A 23126-nucleotide genomic window follows, 5' to 3' on the forward strand; every position below is an offset into this window, starting at 1 on the left:
GGACAAGAGCGATCTACACCGGAAGTGACCATCACGTCCCGTTGTGCCAGCAGTGCTATTTCTGACGTGCTGCACACACTTGTTGCTACAACTGACAGCTGATTGTCCTTGATTGTCATCTTTTTAGAACGTTCACTTTTACGCATGCACTTTTAGACAGCCTCAAGCTGTTGCGGTGCAAAGTAGAAAGGGTGTGTTACTAGTGTTATTACCATTAACAGAAACTAAGACGGAAACTAAATAGTGTACAATTACTGTATTTCCGTTAACATAACATAATTGAAAAAAAAAAAAAAAAAGCATTTTTATGGGTCCTGATAACTTTTATGAAATAAACTAGAATAAAACACATAATAAAAATGACCACAAATGCATTTTAGTTTTTGTTGTTGACACATGGTATATTATAAAATGTAAAACATTTTCAACCTGCCTTTCTTAAATTAAAAGACTACTCTAACACAATAATAACACTAAAGAAATTTGGCACTGAGAAATGTAACATTGTTAAACATGTTTAAATAAAAACAGATAATGCATTAATTTAAAATACTAAAAGTTAAACTAAATGTATTGAGAAACTAAAACTAAACTGAAACTAGAATACACACACAAAAAAAAATAAGAAATAAAATAAAAAATAGTAAAAACTAATGAAAGTTATGTTTAGTTTATTTAATGGAATTTGAAAATAAAATACAAATTAAAATAAAACTAAATAAAAAATGTAAACCTATAATAACCTTGAGTCTTACTGCACAGTGATCCCCGTCTTTCTGAAGCTCAGTCATCTCCAGCGCATTAACAGGTAGAGTAGCGTATCGGAGCCCTGGAGACATACTCCTTCCAAGCGTGCGCTCTGAAGGCACTTTCAAAGTGTTGGCTCCAGAACATTGTCGCATCAACACATGTCTGCTTCTGCTGTGAACATGTAATGTACTCAATAAAGAAGAACCACGATATTAGCATGAGAGTGTTCTACTCATCCCGTGGGTGTGTGGGCACATCTAAAAGTGATATAAACTCGTAGGTTGTCATGCACAATGCTGACAAATTGTACCCTTTATTAGACATGCAGTGTAAAACTCTTGTCTCACTGCAGTTTCAGTAGGTTGTCAGGTGGGGGGTACAAGACACATCACCATGAAAACTGACTAGTGGAAAATGTGCTTACCCACACTAGCTTTTGACTTGTTTTTTGGTGTCAGGTAAAAATGAGTTAAAACTTGGTTTCTTAACACAGTCCTTTATGAAATATTATAAAAAAAAAATAAATAAAAAAATTATAGACAGCTTAGCTCATCAAAGCCACACTGCAGAAAATTTGTACAGACTGAATATAAAATAGAAAGAATAAAATAATAATGTATATACATAAAATATAAATTATTTATATAAGTTTAGGAAAGGGCATGCATTATAAGGCCCCTTGCTCAGATGTTCTTCCCAGCACAGTTTTAAATAAGCATATAACCAGGTTCTGTTGCAGCATGCTGCCTTCTTTATTTTGAGGTGGATGTTTGATCCTTTCCCCCTCTTGATTTGTTTGGAGTTTTTAATTATTTCATGTTAACACCAACAAAACGCAACACATATCTACAGGTATGTTACCACTTCCCTTCCTCTCTTTGCCATTCATGTGAAAGGGAATGGAGTTAGAGGTGAGGAATCGAATGGTAGCTCACTTAATAATTCAGAGCTCAAGTGATACTGGGGTAGTAATCTCTTTCGCATCACCCTGATAGGTTTCAGAAAGCTCTGCAGTCAACTGTCTGTACAGGGCTGGGTCAGTGCCTTATTGCCACTGCTGGGCTGGATTAGCCAGAGAGTTTGGAGGTAATGATGCCCATAACAACAGCACTATGCTAGAGTCTTGGAGCTGGTTGCCATGTGCCCTGTGTTGTTGCCATGGCCAGTAACAGGGCAGACAACCCAACCATTCACCTTTACAGACTGATTAGTTTGAGATGCAGTGCATTACACCATCCCTGTTTCTCTATTCCTCTGTCTCTCACTCTTTTTTCTTTGAAAAAGTGATCATGCAGAATAAGAAGATGCTATTGTTGTTCTTGACTGACTGACAGACTGCCTTATGTTCTGCTCTTTTGCGTCTATAGAAAAATAAATAAAATATACCAACAAAATAAAAGCTTGCTAAACTCTACAAGCAAGGACAGCATTTAAAACCGGATCAATGTTCTTTCAGCGGTCTTCACCATGGAAGTATCCATCTTCATGTCTTTAATATTTGATTCCACCCTATGTAATATGGGGAAACTGCACCATATAAGTGTATTTCAGAGGCAGTGGAGTATGCTCCCTCTGAATAAAAAGAGGCTGTTAAGATGTTATTTTCCCCCCTTTACTTTTTGAAAAGAGGCAGCTCATAGCGAGTTCAAAGCAGGAGCGAAGCTTTGCTGAATCTAAGTGCTTGCACTAAATTCATTGGGTGTGTCATAAGTGGTGGAATGATGGTGAGGATATGACATGACTTGAAAGAACAGGATTCCAAAAGAGACCGTAAAGCCACTCAAAAGCACAAAAAGCTGCATTGGCTGCACAGTGAACAAGTTACTGCATTCTCGATCCTTGTTGTGTTGCACCTTGTGTGTTGCTTTTCAAATGGACAATATTGGAATACAATCAGCAGGAAAATAACCAGAGCCAATTGTGTTCGAAGCTGAAACTGTGAAAGGGTGTTCAATGATGTTCTTAATTTATGAATTCATCCAGTGCAAACCTTTCCATAAGCAAGTGGCTCTCAACATCCACTAATGAATCTCTGTACTGCTTCATTAGTAGGCAAGCGTGGGGTTTTCACTGAGCTGCTTGCATCTGAATACTTGCTGTCCCTTTTACCAAAGTGTTACTGCTGTTTGACCTTGTAACTTCAGCATTAGTGAGTAAACTTTGGCTCACATTCTTTTCTTTTATCTGCCTATTACAGCTATGGAATCTGTTCTCTGATGCTAAACAGCATCTTTCATTGCCTTACTGTTGCTCTGTCTGTCTGTTTATCTGTCTGTCTGTTCCTCACCTGTCTAGTTGACTAGTGAGAGAGACAAGCTAAGAGAAGCAGAGAAATGCATCAGTGAAAGAAACAACAAGGTGGGTGTTCTCTCCCCCCTCTCTCTCTCCCAGCATGCCCAATGCCGCCACCCGCCATCATCTTTGAAAATCTGAATTTTTTATACCTTCTAACAGGTTGATCAAAGCCGTTACCTCTCAGTGATCAGCCAGTGCCTTGATTTGCTGTATTGTCTCAAAAGATGCTGTGCAATCATTCATTACAAATGCATGCTGCACAATTAGGCCATAATCCTTCCCACATATCCAGCATATAAACAGCTTTTGATGATGACTCCTGCCAAATAGAATCTCCAAACTGTGAATCGTAATGTTTCTAATGCTTACTAGAGAAGCTAGATTGCTGAATGTATATGAAGCGAACACTGACGGAGTGTGGCCTGCTCTAAGAGCCTGTTTCAGATCTAGGGCAAAATGAAACCCCATCCTTGCATTTAACATTTAACTGAGTATTATAATCCTCAGAAGTAAGCAATTTTAATTGAATTTTCCTCTTGCTCATCACAGATGAGATGGGGATGGTTTAATTGTGTGCTGGTCCTAGTTAATTACCCAAACTGTGACTGTTCCTATTAGGGCTGCACAATTAATCAAAATAAAATCGAAATCGTGATATGACCTTGTGCGATTATTAAATCGAAAAGGGCTGCGATTTAATTAAATAAATGGTCTGCTCGCTTCAAAGTTTATTTGCGCTGCTCTGTCCAGTCTATATTAAGTTAGAGCATTATTACAGAGTTTTCAGAGCGGTTCTGTGCTCTACAACTCCATCTCTTGCTTAGAGTAACAGAAGTGCTCAGAGTTTGGTTCTGTTTGCTTACGTGTACTAAGCGCTTTATGTACACTACACCGGTGCTTCCTGCACAAAGCGGTTTTATTATCATCTGTGGTAGCAGCTTCTCAGTCTCCGCCAGGCACAGGTATCATAATAATAATGCAGACTAAAAGATGGGGTATAATTCAAATATCTTTATCAAATGATTGCTGAGAAGACAGCATTAACAGTAGCACCTGTAGAGTGAAACATGCGCTCTTCCTCCATTCTCGAGCGTGTCGCCCTTATTACAATCCCAGCAGCAACAAGTGAAAGCAGAACTAATATTACCAACATCCAACAAAATGAAAAGGATGAAACGTACATATAATAAATCTATATTCAATATTTAGATACTATAAAATAATACTTTGTTAAATTAAATATAATACATTTATGAATAAAAAATAATTGAATGAAATAGTGACAAACCAAAACATTCACTTTAAGTTTAATTACACCAGTGGGTTATCAGTTCAACTTTAGTTTGACATAAAGCCTCGTTCTTTAGGACTATCTTATATACAGTAAAGAATAGTTTGTATAAGCCTACTTTTTTTTAAGGCCTAGAGTAAAATGGAATATTTTGTGTTTGTTTAATTATTCAACCAACCAACAGTATTTTTGACAGCAGAAACTAGGCAACAAATATGGTGTTACCAACAGGGAAATTCAGTTAACAGTGAAATTGAGCTGAAAACTTACATATAAACAGTTTTGACAGAGCTGCTGATAAAAAGTTAAATGATCAGCATCGGACCATTAGACAAAAAAAAAAAAAAAAAACAGTTGGTATCGGGTGTTTAAATCTTGATTGGAGAATCCCTAATATTCAAGTTGACTGGGATTCAAAAATGAATGATGATGATTAATGAGCTGAGACCCTATCACAAATTGGACAAAAACAGGTAAACAGTGGATGGGTACACTTTGAATATATGGACAAGGCTGTGTTTTTTCTTTGTTTCACTGTTTAAATATTTATTTGTTTGTGGGTGAATAAAAAAAAAAAAAAAAAAAAAAAGTTTGCTTCTTTTTAAGAGGACTCAATGTGAAAACCCCAGTAGCCTTTTGGCTGTTGAGCATGTGAAAAACATTACCTTTTTTTTTTTTTTTTTTGTCCATCATAATCACAGTTCAAATTGCAATCGCAATATTTTTACAAATATTTGCAATATGACTTTTTGTCCAAATTGTGCAGCCCTTTTTCCTACTAAGCGGGCCCTCCCAACCACTGAAATTGTAAATTAATGCTTGTCCCCCAAAAACTCTTCTGCCTTTTTAGAATTCATAATGTTAATTAGTTAAGCTGATGAATATGGGAGAAGGCTTGTTGAAAGCAATAGGTAGCGAGACCTCCACTTTGGTTCAGCATTCTAGGTCTGTGGCCAGCTCAGACCTTCAGCAACCTCTTGAACTGGACTTCTGGACATCTTTAAATCTAGACAGAATCCCTTTAAGGCAAGTCGGTTCACAGTGGCCATCTTGGTATTGCCCCTGGGCAGCTATTTTCTATGTAGCCATAGAAGTACAGCTCATATCTACTTGTAGTACTGCTTGTCAAGTATAAGCTTATATAGCAAAATCCAAATCATCATCCAAAAAAATAAAATAAAATAAAAATAATAATCTGAAAGCAATAGAATATTAATTTTGCATTAATTTTGCTTTACCTCAAATCACGCCACAAAACCCCCCCAAAAAAACAAACAATGTTTTTCAAGCTGGACCAGTTAATGTACAAGTGCATTCTAAAGTAAACAAACTCGACAATTGGCTCTTTATACTGAAAGGCGGGACTTCCATTTCTTCAGCCGCCATATTGAGTGTTACAAAATCTCTCATTAGTTATCGTTCGTGTGATGTGTCCCCCAGCCAAAATAAAATGTCTTAATTGAGACATTTTCCTTTGTAAAATGTGTTTTTTTTTTCTTGTTGTAAAATTGGTCTAAACTAAGGATATTATTGTTTAAAGAAAATAAGGGGCATAGCAAGTGTGTTCCAGAGGCTGATTAAGATTCCAGAATTGTGGCTGGAGGGTCTGCAGCGTGCCACATGCTGCCACAGTGGGACAAAGCAAACCAGAAATGATGGTGCTTAAATTTAGCAGCTAATTTACTGCCATTCTCTTGCATTAAACTTAAAAGTGAAAAAGGGCCACGACGGACCGGAGATTGACAGACACATAATCATGGGACAGGGCACTCGTCAAGGGGCCTCAGCTTCCTGCATGATGCTCCTACACCTTTTTAATTTACAATCCACTGCCTGCATTGTGTAATCAAACACTCGGTAATGCATATAAAAATGTGACTAGACGCATATTATTCTCCAAGGCTGGAGCGCAGAGAGGGGAATTGCTTTGGAAAATTAGAAACTTTTCACTAAGCAGGGATGAGAATGAGGCATAAAAGTAAGTTTTGAAATAAAAAAAAAATAAAAAAAGGGTTTCAAATCATCTAAAGGTCAAGTCATATCTGGGACATGGGGACTTCTAATTGAAGAATTTGCATATCATTTGTTGCTAAAGAGTCTGGCCAGACCTTTATCGATGATTCAAAATACCTGTTTATTCTGTTGCATGCAGAGCAGGGCTGATTTGTCAAGACATTTACCACCCTTAGTCTTATCAGTTGCTGGATGAATTGAGCCCTGTCAACTCTATAATGACTTCTCTTTCTGGAGACCTTCTTGTGAACTTCAGAAATGGAGGAATCTCGTTATCTTACCTGGAAAGAAAGTTAGACAAGAAAATGGGCCAGAAAAGACAAAAGAAACAGGCCACATGTTTAGATTTGGTTAAAAACACTATGCAGTGTGCCTCAAGGTTAAGGATCTCTAGGAGAGAACAGAGAGGTCGCCTGCCTGCTGCCACCAGTTGCATAAGCGTTCAAGCCTGATTACTCTTCTCATTACTGCTAAAGGTTCAGGTGGCTGCATTCTATTCATACGCTTAATCTATTAGCAAATTACAGAGGCAATTTACATGTTAATCAAGTCTAATAGTTTACTCTCATCTGTTATGCTTTATGAATAAACGAGATGAATCAGTCTACACAAAGCACCTTCCGTATTTCATACGCAAACAAATATCAATACTGTCATCTTGTCATTCAGTGTAATTACAGCAAGTATTTTCCATATGAAGCGAATGAATGCTTATATCATTATATCGTCTTAAAAACAACAACAGATGATCATCGTAAACTTCATCATGTTTATTACTTTTGAGTTATGCCCTCTGTGTCAGTCACTTTTTTCATTCTCTGCTGCTGAGCTGAATCTAAAATGGCTTGTGAGGGTGAGTCATACAGGAATACTATGAGACTCATAGAAGTTGGTTTAAACATTTAATGTAAATTGCCCCTATTTACTTTCTTTAAATATGTCTCTTGTCTTATTGTGCCTGATTCATCAGTGGACGCTATTCCAAAAAAAAATAAAAAAAAAAATAAAAAAAAAAAACATAATAAATATATGTTTTTCTTTGTATTCTTTTAGCAAAAAGCAAATAGCTCCACCTCTGTTAAAACTTTATCAGTACTCATTATTTTTCAACCTCTCCAACTACCTGGCTCATTTCTGGTATGCAATACTCCCATTTTACAATCCAATCAGTTTATGCTGGATAAAATCAAGTCCTACCCTAATTATTTATTTTTTTTATCTTTGAATACCCTGTTTCACGTTGAAATTGGTCTGAATACTTAAGTAAAATCAGTTTTGTATGCTGTTTTATGTTGAATTTAGTGTTACCCAGAGATCAGAATTGTCTTACCTTTCTCTTGCTATCTTGTTTTCTATGTACTAGACATCTGCTTATGAAACTACCCTCCAGTCCTCACACTTCAAACCTTTCCATCACATATACTTTCAGACTCGCTCTTATTCACTTTCTCTCTCAAATTAAACTTGTCAGATTGCTCCTCTGAGAGCCCAGCACTTGACAGGTGTTCACATTTTAAAAAGAATCTACTGGTTACATCTAGCATGCTCAACCTGCTGTTTATTTATTTACAGTACATATTCATGGTAACTACCTGCCCGTCAGGAATTGCCATGTCCCAGTTTTCCCACTGAGAGGATCACACAGTGGGCTCCGGTTCCTCTGAGTGCTGGCCCCTGCTTGGCTCTCTGGAGGCGGTGCGCGGTGTGCTAGACAGGCAGATGCTGAGTGCTGCTGAGGGAACCAGTGCCCAGAGGGAAAGCCAGAGTGGCCCCAAGTCCACCATCTGCTTTTATCAACTCTATCTTTCTCTCAGTTTCAGAACCGTTTTAATGCACTCTCCTAAAATGAAAAGTTAGCTGTTGAAAACACTGTCTTTTATTCTCCACTCTCCCTTGCCCTTGTCTCATCCACTGGTTCTGATGGAAAAAAGCTTCAGCCTTTGGGTGTAGAGGTGAATTGTTTGACACACAGTGTTTCACTGGGGTCTTGTAAGATGCCCTTTCCTGTCACTTACTGTATTTATTCTCCTCACAGGTTGAAACCGGAGTTGCTGGTGCCATTCCTCCACCACCAGGTGGCATTGCACCTCCACCACCCCCTCCACCACCCCCAACTGGAGGTATACCACCTCCACCTCCTCCACCCCTACCAGCAGGTCTGGGACCTCCACCACCACCACCTCCACCTGGGTTTGGCCCTCCACCTCCACCCCCACCTCCTGGTGGAGGCCCTCCCCCACCTCCAGGAATGGCTCCTCCCCCACCTGTCATCCAGTTGCCTTATGGGCTGGTGCCTAAAAAGACCTACAAACCCGAGACCATCATGAAGCGGGTGAACTGGTCGAAGGTAAGAAAGACAAAGAAACATTTGCATCATCTAACTCAGAACACAGCTGCAATGGAGCTTGAATGCTTTAAACACACGTGTTCTTAGAACTGAACAATGCACTTCAAGGTCGGCAGTAAATTGCTTGGTGTGTAAGAGGAAGATGAGAAGAAAGGATGAAAAAGAGTGCAACTTTTTTCTGTGGGAGTTGATGGTCCAAAGCCTGCGAGTACCTGCAGCTTATTAAAAAGAGCGTTGAGCTGTGAGACTCACGACTCACCACTCTGCCTTCCTTTCAAGATATCAGGTCGTAAACTATTTCATTAGCTCAAGTGCCCTTGCACCCACACATTCCTGCCATAATTGAATACGTTTTTGAATTAAACAAAACACAAACACACAAAACATTTGCATAATCCTCCATTGCATTTTAATATGATTTCTTCAATCTCTTCATGTATGCTTTCTCCTTTTAACTATCAGTCATTCATTTGTCCATTGCCTTGGGGACTTCAGCAGTCTAAAAATTGGATTAATTTATTTGTACTTTTTATGCTTTTGCTTGACCTTGTCTTTAACTTGTTAATGCATGAGAGCTGAGAGGATAGACTCCTCCACAACAAGCGGAATGCTCTGTAAAAAAAGAAATAAAAGGAAAAACTCTCTCAGAGAAACTTGAATAGAAATCATAAATAGTAGACAACATACAATACACTCCAGATACCCGCCCTGTAGTTCACCTAACACATGTAATGATCTGCTGAAATCAAACAATTATTTTTTAAACATTTTTGAACATCAAACAACATATTTTGAACTCTCATTGCAATTGCCATGCCACGGTGCTTGGCAGGCTGTGTGTTTTTCTTTTTGTCTTGGAAATGGGGCTTTGTTAATGAGAATGAACATCTATAAGTAAAGTCTCTAGAGTATAGTGAAGTACATTAACAGTTAGAGAAGATGATGGTTTATTTCCTTGGCTTAGAGAAAAGGTGAAAGTGTAGAATTCTTCTGTATATAGGTTGCTTGAGACTTTGAGGTAACAATGCTAATGGTTGACCAATATGGGTTTTTAAAAGCCCAAAGCTGAGAACAGGGTTGCCATTGGCAGATGTAATGCAGATATACAGGTATGCGAACAAATAAGATGTACACGTAATTGCTGAATATGTGAACAAACACTAACACTCACTGAGCACTTATTAGGAACACCTGTATACCTACTTATTCATGTGATTATGTAATCAGCCAATTGTGTGGCAGCAGTGCAATGCATAAAACCATTAATCCACTTCATGATGAGGGTCAGGAGCTTCAGTTAATGTACACATCAACCATCAGAATGAAAAAAAAAAAGTGATCTCAGTGATTTCGACTGTGGCATGATTGTTGGTGCCAGACGAGCTGGTTTGAGTATTTCTCTAACAGCTGATCTGCTTGGATTTTCATGGACAACAGTATCTAGAGTTTACTTAGAATGTTGCAAAAAACAAAAAGCATCAAGTGAGCGGCAGTTTTGTGGACAGAAATGCCTTGTTGATGAGAGAGGTCAATGAGAATGGCCAGACTGGTTCGAGCTGACAGAAAGGCTACGGTAACTCAGATAACCACTATGTACGATTATAGTGAGCAGAATAGCATTTCAGAATGCACAGCACGTCGAACCTTGAGGTGGATGGGCTACAAAATATATATATATATATATATATATATATATATATATATATATATATATATATAAAAATATTAAAAAAAAGTGTACATTTTTAGTTGATTGACAGGCGGTGACTGTATCTAAAAAGTGATTGGCTCTTTCCTGTAAGATGGGACTTTCTTTTCTACATTCATTGACCTTTGAGCATTCCAGATTGCACAACATGTCAAACCTTGAGGAGGATGGGCTACAACAGCAGAAGACCACGTCGAGCACTTTATTAGGTCCATAGTGTTCATAATAATGTGCTCAGTGAGTATATTTTACAAAATATTTACTCTCATTTAACTACAAAATATTTCAAAAAAGTGCACTTTTTATTCACAAGGCTTTCAGAGTATTTTGTCAAAAGCAGAATTATTACTTCTGTTAACTGGCAAATCAGACACAATTTTCGGCCAATCTTATATACTCAAAATGTCCAAATAACATCTGATTAATCAGTCTGGCAAATAAACACTTCTTTATTTGCCTGTAATTGCCTACTGCATATGCACGGACTAGTTTATGATTAGCAGACCCTGCTTAGCCGCGACAGGCCACTTCAAGTAAAATGAATGGGAGAAACTGAAATGCCCAACGGTCAACAGATGTAGAAAAGGAAGTACCACTTTATAGGTAAAATAGCCAATCACCTTTTAGATACAGACACCACCTGTCAATCAACTCAAAAACACACATGTGCATTAGCTAGACAAGCCGTGAAAATTGAATTATTTTGCGTAATCTGAGGTAAAGAAGCACAGTTTTTTATTCCAGTGCTGATTTGAGATATGTTCTTTGATTGTAATCTTAACCAACCGTTTTGGAGATTTAGGTCTTTTCCCATTCAAGTATGTAGGAGCTGCACTTGAATGCTGCTTGTTTACATAGAAAAGTAGTTGCCCAGCCTGCCCGAGAGCATTCCAAAGATGGCCACCATGTGGACTGACTTGCTAAGAAGAATTTGTTATTAGTCCATACATATCAGTATGTCGTGTGGTTTTTGTGTGTGGGCCACTTTATATCTTCTCCCTGACTGGCCTTCCCAGGCAGACAAATGGAAGAACACTAATGAAGTGGATAGGCAGTACTCAGAAATATTCTTACGCAATGGAGGGAAGACAGTGTTTGTCTAAAGTGAAGTTTCAATTAAGAAATAATTTAGTCATCCGTCATCACAGTTAGAGACCACTAATCCAAATACCCGTTCAAATATATAAAAAATATTAAAAAAAACAAAAAAAAACAAAAAAACAGATGTGAAGGCCTCTTCATTTATTGATACATTTGCTCAATAAATCATTCTCTCCGACAGTCATGGAAGAGGTTATGTCATGTGTTGTGAAACTGAGATCTCTCAGGCATCACTTTGCTGATATGCCAGTGGTAGATGATGGAGAGAGAGAGAGCAAGGGAAAGAATGAAAATGAGAATGCTAATCAGTTTGTATCTTGCTATTTTAAATCACCCACAGAGGACCCCTCCATCTCTCACAACACAGGAAGATAACAGTCAGAGAGTAAAAGCAGCCAGCAGCAATAAAATCGGGGAACACTCCAGCCCGTACACCCCTCCCGATCTTTCCCTAAAGCGTGTTATGGACTTTCAAATAGCCACATTGGAGATTGTTGCCTGGAGGTGCTGTAATGTAATTTCTCCAACTGTTAGAACACCCACACAGGGGAGCCGCACTCCGTTATGGAAGAGTAAATGATTGCTCGCGTCTGTGGCTAAGACCATTTGGAGCTGCTTGCCTCCTGCCCAGAGATGGGTGCCGCCACCCAAGGCAAGAGGAAGCTACAGTATATCACTCTGCTGCTTCAGGGTGAACAAGGTCATCCTGGCTGAGCCTTGTGTTAATTGCTCTGTTTGTAGGAGCCATAATTTTTTTTCAGAGTGCGCTTATGAGAAAGCACACTAATGAGACTGCTAATTTTTTCTCTCTCTTTTGGTCTAACTCTCTGTCTCTACCACCCTCTGTCTATCCTCTGCTCTGTTTGGATTTAGTGAAACAGTAAAATGGATCTAATACTGTCCATTTACGATGATTGTAGTCTTGAATTGAGAGGAAACTGTATTAACATGAGGGTTGGTTGCTGTTTGGCGTGTGTGCATATGCATGACAGGAACTGATGTATTATTGAAATGGGTTGACTGCGTCATTTGATGTGAATTTTTGGGATATGCTTTGGGATTCAGTTAATGTCTTGAAAATTCATTAGATCACCTCAAATTCTCTCTAAACTTGACAAGCTGGTCTCCTAGGCCTAGATTTAGACTATTCTCAGACTAATCACACTGACATTAAAATAAAAAAATAAAAAAAGACACCATAATCCCAAAATTGTCTTTGTATATAAGATAGCAGTGATTCTCAACAGGTTTAGCTTCAGGACCCAGATTTTATAATGGCCATCTAGAGGCGAACGTACACAACCAAATGTAACCAATAAATAATGTAGTCTGTGTTGTATATTTTTTGGGATGAGAGCATGTCATGCAACTTGTCCATGTTGGCTTTCATCAAATTTGTCAGCAGCAAAAAAAAATATGGGAAGTTTTTTCTCCACCCTTATAAAAGATTTTAAGCCTATTTATTTAGCTATTTTTAATCATGCATTATTACATTGCTAGTTGTATTTTATAGTTTGTATCTAACATTGTTTTCACCTGCAGCCCACGACCCTATAAAAATAATCATGCGACCCACCAGTTGAGATACCCCTGTATTATCGAATCTCCTAATTTGGACTTCCTGCGTCATGCTCTTATTCTCCTCCAGTAATCACATGAACTGAACATCCTACTTTTGAGGCGAAGTAAAGGAGCAGCTCTCAGCTGTAATAAAGGAAAATAAAAACGTTTAAATCGGTAAATACAATAACTCCTTCAGTTGTCACATGTGATGATGATAATTCCTCATGTTATTGTGCTTAGATTCTAATTATGTCCTACACATATTTTAAAAAATAGTGGTGTGGATATACAGTATATGTCTAAACTGAAAATATTTTTCTAGTAAATTGGGCTGCAGTTATACAAATTACCACAACAATGTACTCTGAGATTAAAAAAAACATCTTCGCAAAGGTGTAATTTTGTGCCTAACGTAACCTTTATTTTCATTTGTATTTGATAAGTGATGTGTTGATTGAGGCTGAATTGTAGGAAAAGGAGAAAGAAAAAAAGCCCTCAGTATGACAGTTTTTGATTGTGTATTTGATTGATACATAGCACGTTGCGGTGATAGACACTGGGATTTGATGCTGACATGAAGTGGATGACAGCCAGGTGATGACATCTACTTTACTATTGCATTCACAGACTTTATATGCATACTAGATGTTTACATTTTGTGAAGCAAATGTGAGTGGTGCTTTGCTGTGCAAAACCCACCGGCACAATACGAGGGTGTTGTGGGTATTTGCCTGGGGCATTGCAAAAAGGGTTTGCTGTGTCAACACTTGGGTTGCAGTGGTATACCGGTTTCACGGTATGAAAATTGAAAAGTTTTCATACCATGTACATTTGCTTATCTACGGTATTGATATATAAAAATAAATAAATAAATAAATAACCAGACGGAGAATCTCACCTGTGTGTGCGCATCTCCTTTCCTCCTCGACTGCCTTTCAGACTCGTCAACTTGCGCAACACACACACATGCAGCGGAGAAAATGTCAGAGAGAAGCGAGGTGAGGGGGTCTGACATAAGTGGGTGTGCGTATGAGTTTTAAAGCAGTGTTTCTCTACTGGTGGGTCGCAGGTCTATTCGGACTGGGTCGCGGACAGCAGGGAAAGAACAATGTCATGGTTGCCCATTGAAGATATTTTGGCGGCCGCCCAAATTGAGGCAGATTTAATGATAATCTCGCAATCAGCTAAAGCTTCTCATCTGCACTTTCGCACAAGTATAACGGAACCAACTCGCGATCATCATCTAGTCTCCTCTCTGGTGCGTGCATGCAGCAGCCGGGCTTCCCTCGATATTGCAGCGCGCAGACCTCAAAACTGATATGACCAATTTAAATTCTAGTGAGACTTTTCTAGTTTAAAGTGTTACGGAGGAAGTAAAGTCGAACCTCTCAAACAGTGGGCAATCCTGACATGCCAAACAGCACTGAGGAGGAAAAGAGCAACACTGTGCTATGCGCAAATGTTCATTTATTTTATTTTTTTATTTTTTATTATACATCATCACCTTTACAAAATTGTTTCACAATTTTACATGCGTAAAAGTAACTGTTATATTTTGACAAAATGTTATAGTTTCTTATTAAATAATCTAAATCTATTAGACCTCATTTTATATCAACAGTGGCAGTTGTAGTTAAAGTTTAAAAATGTGTTTCAGCTAGTATTTATTTTTTCATAAATACTATAATGTATTATTATTATTACTATTATTCAAGACTAGCTACACTGACCTAACCATGGTAATGAGGAGCCTTTCCTCCTGTGTAATATGTATATTCTGTTTGAATTATGTTTGAAATTAGGAAACAAACGGGATGGGCTCATATAAGTAAATATGCTCTTCAGTTTTTAAAAGGGGGAGAGAAAACTTCCTGTAGCTTTTGTTGTTGACGTCAACAACAAAAATAATGTTGCTTGATGCATACCCTTATACTTGAAAACCATGAACAAAACTATGCAACATAAAAGGAAATACGACCCAGGATACATACAGGTTACGTTTTTACTATGGTGGCACTTGATTTCCAATGTAAAATCTGGGTCCTGAAGCAAAACCAGTTGAGAACCACTGAGTAAAAGGTACAGACAGGAGCAGTCTGGCTGCGCTGTCACGCTCCTACAGTACGTTAATTGTTAATAATCATAGGACATTACTTTAAAAGCTCACACAGCTGATTTTATTTTTCATTTAGGAGTTAATTTAACATGCTATCATAACATGTAAACTAACATGATTTAGTTATATAACATTTTATAGTTACATGCTATTTTTTGTATCATGTTTATAATTCGGTTTATTATTATAATTCTGTTAGCTTTCTTATTTATTCTATTTATTTTCAAAAGGGAGACCTTTTTTTTTACACATACTTCCATTTAAAAAAAAATGGTTTCAAGTTTCAATTATAATAAAGCATTTGTTCAACCAAAAAAACAAAACAAAAACTAAAAAACCTTCTGTTTTCACTCATTTAAGGGTCACTGTAACTGATAATAATAATTGTGTAATACCGTATACCATGATACCGTGAAACCATGATATTTTTTGAGACGTTATCGAACCGTGAAAATCTCATACCGTTGCAACCCTAGTCAACACATTGAAGTAGGGTGTTCTGGCTGGTTTCTAGTATGTAGTTGCTAGAGTGTTCTGGGTGGTTGTTTCCAAGTCAAGAACCCACCCTCTAAGATAGTCTCTGTGATATTCTCATCTGTAGATATGGCTCGGGCCTTCTTTCAATGCAAATCTATAGCTGTCTCTCAAATGAAATGCTATACACTCTGCAGTGACACTACACACTTTGCACTTGGCCATCTAGTAAATTCATTTTCAAAAATGTAGTTGCCTCAAATGGAAAACTGACTTTTTTTTTGTTTTGTTTTTTCACATGGAGTCGAGTGTTTTTCAGATGAAAGATCAAATCAAATCAAAATCAAATCACTTTGTTGTCACACAGCCATATACACAAGTGCAATGGTGTGTGAAATTCTTGGGTGCAGTTCCGATCAACATAGCAGCCGTGACAGTGATGAGACATATACCAATTTACAATAACATCAAATTAACACAACACAATTTAAACATCTGTTATACACATAATTACACTGAACAGTATACAAATAATAATATACACTGTACAGTATACAATACGCACTATATAGATACACATTATTCAATAAAAATAAAAAATAAAAATATATAAAAAAGTATATATATATATAGAATGTACAGTATTGTACTGTATTGACATTCAGGCTGTTGGTTGATAGTCAGTTGTTAAGAGAGAACATAATATAATAATAATATAATTTATGACAGTCCGGTGTGAGATATAAGAGTAAGGGTAATAAAGTGCAGTGCTGATGTATTTTGAACGTGGGAGATCAAGAGTTCAAAAGTCTGATTGCTTGGGGGAAGAAGCTATCATGGAGTTGGCTGGTGCGGGTCCTGATGCTGCGATACCGCCTACCTGATGGTAGCAGTGAGAACAGCCCATGGCTCGGGTGGCTGGAGTCTCTGATGATCCTCCGAGCTTTTTTCACACACCGCCTTGTATATATTTCCTGGAGGGAGGGAAGCTCACCTCCGATGATGTGTCTGGCAGTTCGCACCACCCTTTGCAGTGCTTTGCGGTTGTGGGCTGTGCTATTGCCATACCAGGCGGAGATACAGCCAGTCAGGATGCTCTCCACAGTGCAGGTGTAGAACCGTGTGAGGATGTGGCGGTTCATTCCAAACTTCCTCAGCCGTCTCAGGAAGAAGAGGCGCTGATGAGCCTTCTTCACAACGACTTCAGTGTGGATGGACCATGTGAGTTCCTCAGTGATGTGGACACCCAGGAACTTGAAGCTGCTGACTCTCTCCACTGGTGCTCCATTGATGGTGATGGGACTGTGTTCTCTGTCTTTTCTTCTGAAGTCCACCACAAGCTCCTTTGTCTTACTGACGTTGAGGGAGAGGTTGTGCTCCTGACACCAGTGTGTCAGAGTGTGTACCTCCTCTCTGTAGGCTGTTTCATCATTGTCAGTGATCAGACCTACCACCGTCGTGTCATCAGCAAACTTAATGATGGCATTGGAGCTATGTGTTGCCACACAGTCATGTGTGTACAAGGAATACAGTAGTGGGCTGAGAACACAGCCCTGCGGGGCTCCAGTGTTGAGGGTCAGTGATGAGGAGATGTTGCTGCCTATTCTAACCACCTGGCGTCTGCTTGACAGGAAGTCCAGAATCCAGCTGCACAGCGAGCTGTTTAAGCCCAGAGCCTGGAGTTTCTCATCTAGCTTGGAGGGCACTATGGTGTTGAATGCTGAGCTGTAGTCTACAAATAGCATTCTCACATAAGTGTTCCTTTTTTCCAGGTGGGAGAGAGCAGTGTGTATTGTAGATGCAATGGCATCATCAGTGGAGCGGTTGTTGCGGTAAGCAAACTGCAGCGGGTCAAGAGAGAGTGGCAATACAGAGCAGATGTAATCTCTGATTAGTCTCTCAAAACATTTGCTGATGATGGGGGTCAGAGCAACAGGACGCCAGTCATTTAAACAATTTATTTTTGATTGTTTTGGAACAGGCACAATGGTGGATATTTTAAAGCATGTGGGCACTACAGACAAAGAGAGGGAAAGGTTGAAAATGTCCGTAAAAACACCAGCCAGCTGGTTTGCGCACGCTCTGATGACACGGCCCGGAATGCCGTCTGGGCCAGCGGCTTTACGGATGTTCACCCGTCGGAAGGATCGGGTTACATCCGCTACAGAGACGGAGAGTGAACTAACCTCTGTAGCTTCAGCCGCGAGAGCTTTCTCCACGAGGGCGGTGTTATTTCCCTCAAAATGAGCATAAAAAGTATTTAGCTCATCTGGTAGAGAGGCAGCGGTGTTCATGGCGGAGTTTTTATTCCCTTTAAAGTCCGTGATGATGTTAATTCCCTGCCACATGCTTCTAGAGTTGGTGGTGTTAAACTGTCCTTCAATCTTGTTCCTGTACTGGCGTTTTGCTGTTCTGTTAGTTTTTAGGAGGGCATAACTGGCTTGTTTATACTCCTCCGCATTCCCGGAATTAAAAGCGGAGGTCCGCACATTAAGTGCTGCGCGAACATCGCTATTTATCCATGGCTTCTGATTTGGATAGATTCGTACAGTTCTGGTCGGAACGACGTCCTCTACGCACGTTCTGATGAAACACATTACGCTATCAGCGTAAATCTCGATGTCGCCATCAGAGGTGGACCGGAACATCTCCCAGTCCGTGTGATCAAAACAGTCTTGTAGCGTAGAATCTGATTGGTCTGACCAGCACTGGATCGTTCTGAGGGTGGGTGCTTCCTGTTTTAATTTCTGCCTGTAAGCGGTGGTCCGATTTGCCAAATGGTGGGCGGGGGAGGGATTTGTAGCCATCCCGGAACGGAGAGTAGCACTGGTCCAAAACCCGGTCCCCTCGTGTGTTGAAACTAATGTGCTGGTGATATTTTGGTGCGACTGATTTTAAACTGGCTTTATTAAAGTCCCCGGTCACAATGAACGCGGCCTCAGGGTGCGTGGTTTCCTGCTCACTTATAATCCCATACAGTTCCTTGAGTGCCCGGTCTGTGTCGGCTTGTGGGGGGGATGTACACAGCTGTGATAATGACCGCTGTGAATTCCCTCGGTAGCCAGAATGGTCGACACAGAAGCATAAGAAATTCCAGATCAGGACAGCAGAAAGACTTGATAGAATGTACGTTCCTCTGATCACACCAGGATTTGTTGATCATAAAACATACACCACCACCTCTGCTTTTACCTGAGAGGTCTTTCACTCTGTCCGCTCGGTGCACGGAGAACCCCGCGGGTTCAATGGCTGAGTCTGGAATCTCCGCAGACATCCAAGTTTCCGTAAGGCAGATAATGCAGCAGTCCCTTGTATCTCGTTGGAAAGAGATCCGCGCTTTCAGCTCGCAGAGCTTGTTATCCAGACACTGAACATTTGCCAGTAGAATAGTGGGTAGCGGGGGTCGATTTGCGCGGCGTCTTACTCTGATGAGAACGCCGGCTCTGTTTCCCCTTTTCCTCCTGCGTTTCCGCGGCCGTGCTGCCCAGACAAAGGGCTCCGCTTGCGTGTTTGTAAACAGCAGGTCAGCATTGAGGAATGTGAAGTCCGGTTTATGGTGTGAGATTGCTGAACCAATGTCCAAAAGTGTTTGTCTGTCGTAGACAATAAGGCAGACAACATCCGAGACAAAAAACATAAGAATTGTGAACAAAACAAACAAAACATTACTATGTTGTGTCGGAGCTCGCAACGCAGCAGCCATACTCGGCGCCATCTTGAGTCCAATATATGTAATTATGTTTTAAGCGCACATAATGTGTTGCCACTGGCTTTACTATATTTTAAATGATGTACAAATTTACACAACATGGGGTGATGGCAAAACATTTCTACAAATGTATAAGATGCTGTCTTCAAAATTTCATATTTGCTACATTCGCCATTATGGAAGTTGGCATGTTGATTTTGAGAGTTCCAGTACCCTAGGATCAGCCACATTATGCCGACCTGCTGACAAGCAGCATCTCCCATTAGACATTTTTTCATTGGCTCCAGCACATTTACCTTCCCTTGTGGCATGACCGGAAGTGTGTTGCATCAGCAGCGTGGGAGACCCGGGTTCAGATCCCACATTGCAAATGGGAAGTAATCACATACGCATAATCAGTGGCACACTATTTGGATGTTGCATTTTTCCTCGTAACATTACATTTTTACTCCACTGATGGTAAAGTTTAGGTTTGGGGTTTGGGTTGGGCTACAGTTTATAAAATATGCATTCCTCTTCACTGTATTACAACAGCTTGCCTTGCGCCCTTCCATGTACAATACACCCGGAAAATGGAGCACACACGTGCTTATATGGCCAACAAAACCATTGGAGTTATGTTTCGATAACCACAGACCAATTTTAGCTAAAGAAAAGTTAACCTAATATTTCAGATTTTACTGTGAAATCAATCTGTTATTACAACTGGTTTTGTCAAGCCAGCATCATCTCCAGGTAACCCCACCCCTTCCGCTATGTAGGGAAAGCAGTGACCATTGAGTTAATAAATTGTCTATAATTCGACTCTCCTTATTTTGGTTTGCGAAGTACATCATCTGGGTGTTCATAGGACTCTGTTTCTTGTTGCATTTTTCAGTGTGAACACACTACTCGCACTACCACAAAATGCCGTAGAATAGATGTAAGCAAATTGGCATACAGCTTACTGTATGCTATTTTTTTCTGCCTGTTTTATTGTCCACTAGGCCAAAATTGTAAGTCTAGTCATTTAGAAAATGTAATAGCACACTTATCCTTAACAAGCCACATTATTTGAACAAGACGTCTGTTGCACAAATGCTACAGGATTAGTTATGCGCCAAAGTTAGGGTTACAGGTTCATATCCCCTAACCCCACTTTTGAATAATAATAAAAGTGATGCTTGTCTTAGTAAGCACAACTAATAACAAGTAGCATTCATTTATGCATACTTGATGGGTGTTTCTGTTTTTTTCTGTTTTGTGGTTTTTACTGACATAGACCACATTGGGTATTGGTTCAGTGATCCACTTTTCTGAGATCACAGAAAATACATCCCTCATCATCATTTTTCAGGCATCGTGTTATGCTCAACTCACTACCCTAAAAGACTGAGAAGAACTCTGAAGCAACCATCTGTATTAGATGCTTGACAATTATTATCTTGAAATTTATTGTTGACAGCGGTGGAGTTGTAACAAAAGCTGTGCTTTGATGGCTGCCACAACTGTTTTAGCTTGCTGACAGTCCAAAAATTGCTGTTAACATGGTAAATAACAGCACACTGTCAGCATACGAAAACCCTTTCTGAAATGGTTTGTCTCTAATCTCACTCCATTTAAAGCACTGCAGCTTAAAAAAAAAAAAAAAAATAAATAAATAAATAAATATATATTTCTTTTTTTAAAATTTTTTTTTAATCAAATTTATTAAAAAAAAAAACTAAAAAAAAAAACTCAATAGTCAAACTCACTTTTGGCTGACTAGTTAGTTGTTGGATTACTAGTCGACTGTCGTGACTTATCCCTAACACAAACACATATAGACAAAGATTAAAAAAATGGAAAATTAAAATTAAATTATTTGTAGTAGCGTGTGTTGAGGTGTGCATGTTTTTGAGTGTGTGTATGCTCAAGTGTGCATTTGTGCTCGCTTGCTCTATTCCTGTCTGTGTTTGATGCAATTTTTTTGTGCTTACAGATAGTGCCTCAGGAGATGGCAGAAAATTGCTTTTGGCTCAAAGTCAAAGAGGAGCGCTTTGAGAACATGGACATGTTCAACCAACTTTCACTTGCCTTCTCTTCTAAAACCAGAGGTAAGCACAACCTGCATTGCATCTACCCCCAATCACATGTGCACACATCGTTTCAGCTACTTGATTCCTGCTTTTGTCCCTCCAAACATTTGGAAACCAATTGTCTCTGTGAAATCTTAATTATCTTCATAAAGCTGTCTCCATTTCCCCACTGCTTCTCTCTTTTTTGGGTCTCAACAATCAGATTGAGGAAGCACTTAGTTATCTGCCAATTAGGAGAGCTGCAGAGTTGGAGGTGGACTTTAAGTGTCAGCACAGTCAGTTTACAAAGCATCCCTCTTCCTTCACAAGAACTGTACTCTTAAGTGGCTGTGGGTTTCAATAGGAGCAGAGGACAGACATGCTTGGTTAGCTTGGCTGACTTTCCGCTCCACTGAGTACTCCTCGAGAGACATAGAGAGGAATACAGTTAAAGTACAGAGAGTTGCACTCTAGTTTGTTTCTTAGATACACATACCATTTACTTCCCTTGTTTATATTTAAACTGCTGGAGATAAATAATGTGTTTCTTTCGGCATTGCTGTAACGGCAAACCTTTGACAGTCAATGCCCTCAGTACATTTTAATGCCTTACAAGAGTGCCTGTCAAAAGTTTGAAGGCAATTTAAGACTTGGCTCTTGTGGTCAGGGGCGGTCAGATGATGAGTAACTGAAGTGAACTGATCAGAGAGCAGAATGACCGCAGTGTATGGAGTTTGGTAGTGTTAGCCCACTGGCACGGCTCCAGATAAAATTATTCCTCTCATTGTCCAGTATCGACAGCCTATCAGCTTGTTCAACTCGGTCCAATGACACTTTAACCACAATTTGGTGGGTTAAGACAAGTTGGAGTGCTTTTGTGCTGTTTATCATTGCTTATATGACTTTCGAATAGCTCAGCCTACTGATTGCTACTGGGGTTTATACCTCTTCAGAGACACTGACAAAAACATAGCCTGTTCCTCTGAAGCAGAATGCCTTTTTTTAATTGTGTTTAGATTTCAGTCTTCTACCCCTCACATTGTTTCTTTTAGTTTTTCTCTGCAAAGGTGTAGGGTTTTATAAGTAAGAGTTGAGGAGTTCCTCAGGGACCCATCGTGACTCGGTTCCTATCAATTACGCCTAGAGCAAACCCACTGACTCTGCTCTCTCCAGTTCTGTTTCTGAACCCTAACGGCACATCTTCATGAATGAAATATGTTTTTTAGTGTTTGATACTTGCAGCTGCTCTTTTAAGATGAAACTAGACCATTGTGAATCGAGCTTTGAAGTGAGTAAGATGCGATTTGTGAAGATAGATCCATTCTGGTGACTTAAAGTTTTATTAACGAATGGTAAACCTTGGATTTTAAAGTGAGTAGAAGAGAAAAGAGGGACAGAGAGAGAGAGAGAGAGAGAGAGAGAGAGAGAGAGAGAGAGTGAGAGAGAGAGAGAGAGAGAGAGAGAGAGAGAGAGAGAGAGAGAGAGAGATTATACCATTGATAATCATACTGACTTTGAACTGTCTGCCATCTGATGAGCAAGTCTCAGTATCCTGCCAAAAGACTGTGTCTCTAAAATATACCTTCTCGGCACCAGTTGGAAAATTAGATGGTAGGTGGTGTCCTCACCTGTCTCCAGCATTTTCAGGACTAGGTGCAGCTGGCAGTCTCTGGGGATGAATTACTTTATAAGGCCTCACAGATGCTCAGTTTTGCCACACACT

At 39.4% G+C, this 23126-nt stretch overlaps 1 protein-coding gene across 7 annotated transcripts in view; it reads left to right on the plus strand.

Annotated features, from left to right (window-relative positions):
• The window catches only part of LOC127412971 (protein diaphanous homolog 2-like), a 625488-nt gene that overhangs the window by 203681 nt on the left and 398681 nt on the right, over positions 1 to 23126 (plus strand). For 6 of the 7 annotated variants that reach the window (XM_051649717.1, XM_051649721.1, XM_051649719.1 and 3 more), the window contains 3 exons: positions 3046 to 3108; positions 8385 to 8696; positions 21328 to 21442. In XM_051649717.1, the coding sequence (XP_051505677.1) occupies positions 3046 to 3108; positions 8385 to 8696; positions 21328 to 21442 (490 nt within the window). The remainder of the gene's footprint in view (positions 1 to 3045; positions 3109 to 8384; positions 8697 to 21327; positions 21443 to 23126) is intronic. The other variant, XM_051649722.1, reaches the window with a different exon arrangement.

Source organism: Myxocyprinus asiaticus, chromosome 22 (genome assembly GCF_019703515.2).
Source record: "Myxocyprinus asiaticus isolate MX2 ecotype Aquarium Trade chromosome 22, UBuf_Myxa_2, whole genome shotgun sequence".
In the NCBI taxonomy this organism is placed as follows: domain Eukaryota; kingdom Metazoa; phylum Chordata; class Actinopteri; order Cypriniformes; family Catostomidae; genus Myxocyprinus; species Myxocyprinus asiaticus.